The sequence below is a fragment of the Sycon ciliatum genome, chromosome 4 (genome assembly GCF_964019385.1).
Source record: "Sycon ciliatum chromosome 4, ocSycCili1.1, whole genome shotgun sequence".
Classification (NCBI taxonomy): domain Eukaryota; kingdom Metazoa; phylum Porifera; class Calcarea; order Leucosolenida; family Sycettidae; genus Sycon; species Sycon ciliatum.
Window position 1 is genome coordinate 6,695,402 of NC_088646.1, and position 4,293 is coordinate 6,699,694.

A 4,293-nucleotide genomic window follows, 5' to 3' on the forward strand; every position below is an offset into this window, starting at 1 on the left:
CGAGTTGCACACTCTTGTTTATCTACTCTTGATAATACACAGTGGCGGAACGTGCCGCGCTGCAGAGCGGGCAGGAAGTCATGCAACCAAAGCACCATATAAGTCCAGTGCAGTGCAACTACCGTACAATAAATTACGATGGATTTGTCCAAACAGAGTGGAAGACTACAAGACAACACGCACGCATATGCATCACGCGTACACAAGTGGGCGAGAGACAGAGAGGAAGAGAGAGAGACACCTTACTTCTCTAACAAGAGCGAATGACTATCTATTGGTTGCCTATTTGTGGAGGGAATTCGGACATCATCTTCCCATATACCACTTTGAAAAATATAGGATTTTGCGATTTCGCGGAAGTTTCGGGTGACTTCTCCATAGGGCCTACTTTGTTGGTTAGCTTGCATAGCCCAATATCATGGTCAAGTTGAATAGCCCAATATCATGGTCTAGTTCCTGCAGATAGGCCTCCTGTACAAAGTAACATCTCCATACACCAAGTCCAGCCCGTTCACCCGCTACAATCTAGCTTCCATAGCCGTTCACAGACGGTGAATTTCGCGTAAAACTTGAGTCATTATGAGCATGAATGATGAAATAACAAAATCTGTCCGAAGATTTCCCTGTTTCGCAGGTTCGAAGTCACACCCTTGTGGAGTAGGAAAAACAAAACATTAGGGGGGGGGGGGTATTTTGGCAAATTCCTGCTGTGATGCCTCATTTCCAGTCGGAAAAAAGAACAGTTTGCATATATGCGTTACCACTGGCTATACAATTGTGTTGAGAAACACAACCAGCTTAGGAAGCTTTGCCCGGCACAAGCGGAAATGGGGTATTTCAGGCAAAACACTATTGAAAGAAGAAGAAAATACAAAGTTGTGCGAAAGGAAGTGTTTAACCCATGAGGGGCAGAAAGTCACAAAGCTTTTCCTCCGACTTTACTTGACACTTGACTGGCTCACGACTGCCATCCAGAGTGGCGGCAAAGCGCGAACTCCGGTGTGGGGAGCAAACACCTTTTTTCTTATAAAATCACCATCTCCGAAGTTGCTACCACTATCGCATGACTTAAATTTATTTTATTTATTTATTTTATTCCAAGCAATACATGGCTGGGGTAGCCAATGACCACTTTGCGTGGCGATTGCAGGGTTTTATAGCCAACCACGGCTATAATTGTCGTCTTCGTCGTTTATTGAAACAATGCACGCCAGAAAATTCGTCATGCCCTGCACAATAACACTGCCATTGAAAAACACCTACCTCTCCGAATTTCCCGGCGCCGATCTTATTCTTCCAGGTGAGTTCACGACCCACAGTGCGCTGAATCAGGTATGGGTAGCCTGTGACATTCACCAGCAGTCAAACATACAACATTATCAGTGGAGCAGTAGGAGCAAGACAAAAATACTCACATGTCCTGTTATAAGAACAATTTGAAAATGGTCCACACCCGCAACACTTTGTCTTAACACTCCAAAACACGTTTGTTGTTCCAGCTCGGTAAGGGCCTGACTTGATCATGAAGAAGTGAAGACATTCACATTCTTGGGTCAATGGATGACATGCCAAGCAACTTGCAACTAGACTTGGGAGGGCGTTGCGAAGTACAAAGTTCAAAGCTGTACGGTTACCTGCTATTTGTACTCGTGCAGAGCTCAGGGCCTGACGCGTACATGTTGTAGTAGAATTTGTGGGCAACTGGTGGGCAATGCCCACCCACGTCTAGTTGCACGTTAATTTGGCATATCATCTATCTTTTCTAATTGTCCGCAAACTCCAACGCTGCCACTTACACATCTATCATTTATCTATGCCCAACGTCTCCTGCACGTAGCTTTTGAGGTATAGTGCCGAGACCGGCAATCCCACAGCTACCATTAGGACTTGACAGTTTTGGTCAACAAATCAAAAGTGTTGCAATGAGCAGATGTGGTGGTGGCTTGGTTGTCGTTTGGTTAGGGTTTTATTATTACCGTTCGTTGCCTCAACAGTATAACATACAGATATCAAGAGGGACGAACGAAAAGAGAAAGGTGAAACAGAGCAGAAAGGAACATGCAACTGGAAGGAAAGAAAAGCGGAGAGGGAAGTGGTGGCAACGAGAGCAACTTTACTTACCGGTCCCTGAGCTGCTCCCGTACAAGCTATCGCCCTGCAAAAAGGAGTCCACGGACCTGGAACTCTGCGTGCTGGCGGGATCCGTCAGCATGGTGGATCCGGGAGTGCAGGGAAGCATATCGGTCGACATGGATCCGGCGTCCGCATTCAACACCGTGGGTAGGTCTTGCGTGGATGACTGCTGCGACGTAGCAGGTTGCCTACGAACAGATGCACAAACATCAATGCAAATGACAGATAGCCTTATAAGCAGTACTGGTACCCGCACACTGAGCAGTACTTGTGTGTTTATGGTTAAATGCAGTACAAGCACAAGAACCAAAACAACAACAACAACAACAACAACAACAACAACAACAACAACAACAACAACAACAACAACAACAACAACAACAACAACAACAACAACAACAACAGCAACAGCAACAGCAACAGCAGCAGCAGCAGCAGCAGCAGCAGCAACAACAACAACAACCGCAATAGCAACAGCAGCAGCAACAACTACAACAACAACGACAACGACAACGACAACAACAACAACAACAACAACAACAACAACAACAACAACAACAACAACAACAACAACAACAACAACAACAACAACAACACAAACTTAAAAGCAGTCGATCAGGTACCAGGTCAGTACACAACTCTACTATACAGGGCATGCACATTTCCATGGTCATGTCACTTATGATGTCATACTAACGTTTTATTCTTGTGATGCCGGTATCCCAATAAAATGGACACAATTGCCATGAAAACGATACCAACAGCCAGGACAGCGTAAATAGCAATGTGGAATGTGCGGATACCACCATGGCTAGCAGGTGTCACCGTCTCGTTGCCTACAAGGGGGGGGGGGGGAGGAAAACGGATGGTCACAAATCAGAAACGTCAAATTGTTGTTTATAGCATCAGAGAAAAGAAGAGAATGTTCTCATTTTTCTACAAGTAGGTGCGGAAACTGAAGCCCATCCCTCAATGTTGACCGGGGGATATTTTAAGTTAAAAATTGCCAAAATGCAACATCTGACCCTTATTATACTTTGAACCGCCTTGTCTAATACTATCTACGCATGCATGTTCATGACCGCCTCAGCAACATTCATCATAAATAAAACAGCAATGGTTAATGGTCACTGACAGCATGAATCATGTTTGATGTTTCAAGCTCACTACCTGCAACCATGGCAACCTGTTCAGTATTTCCTTCATTCCCCATGTGCTGAGAATGGTGCACATGTCATGTAGCTACAACTGTGACACGATGAACAGACGTGCTGCCAGTTGTTGAGGTGCATCAACTGTGATAGCGGTAAGAAAGTTATTTGCTCTTTGACACGCAAACATCCGTCCAAACAGGCGTGCAAATGCATCCATTGAAACATACTGCTACACACACACACACACACCATGTACCATGCACACACACACACACACACACACACACACACACACACACACACACACACACACACACCATGTACCATGCACACACACACACACACACACACACACACACACACACACACACACACACACACGCACGCACGCACACACATGTGAATGTCCTTACCTTCTGTTGTGGATTGAGTGGGACCAGATGGTGCAGCGGGATTCAAAGCAGCATTGCAGAAGTTCACTGACGAGCAGCATACGTAACCAGGAATCGGCAAGCAACCCGGCAAGCCGAACCCCAAACAACCCTTCTCCACTTTGTCATGATCATATCTGCTGATAGAATAGCAGCCAACTTCACTGCTACAAGTAGTCAGATTTACATTGCATGAAGGCACTTCTGCACACGCACACAGGAACTCTGTACGAAGAATGGGTAGCAACCGTAATATTACACATACACATGCACGTGCGATCACGTTCACACACATGCACACACGCATGCACACACGCATGCACACACGCGCACACACACACACACACACACATACATGCCGTGCTGTATTACACTGAAGTTGCTCACCGCCAAAAACTGGTCGTTTGGTTCTCGTCAGGAGATGCAGCGGGAGGGCAATTCAGAAGAAATCTTCGGACGGCGGCTCAATTGGCTGTTCAACCGCTTAGCTGTCAATACCCTCCCTGCATCCCACACTGTGGGTAGCCTTGGTAACGAGCACACTCACGGGATTGCCGCCACACTAGAAGTAAGCT

The 4,293-nt window shown here is 46.1% G+C and overlaps 1 protein-coding gene across 2 annotated transcripts in view; it reads right to left on the bottom strand.

Moving 5' to 3' along the window:
- Window positions 1-4,293, bottom strand: part of LOC135814153 (bone morphogenetic protein receptor type-1B-like) — an 11,125-nt gene that overhangs the window by 5,690 nt on the left and 1,142 nt on the right. The window contains exons 2-5 of one of the 2 annotated variants that reach the window (XM_065327230.1): window positions 3,701-3,943; window positions 2,831-2,969; window positions 2,122-2,321; window positions 1,264-1,343 (exon numbers count right to left, since the gene is read on the bottom strand). In XM_065327230.1, the coding sequence (XP_065183302.1) occupies window positions 1,264-1,343; window positions 2,122-2,321; window positions 2,831-2,969; window positions 3,701-3,943 (662 nt within the window). Of the gene's footprint in view, window positions 1-1,263; window positions 1,344-2,121; window positions 2,322-2,830; window positions 2,970-3,700; window positions 4,288-4,293 lie in introns of those variants that run through there. The other variant, XM_065327229.1, reaches the window with a different exon arrangement.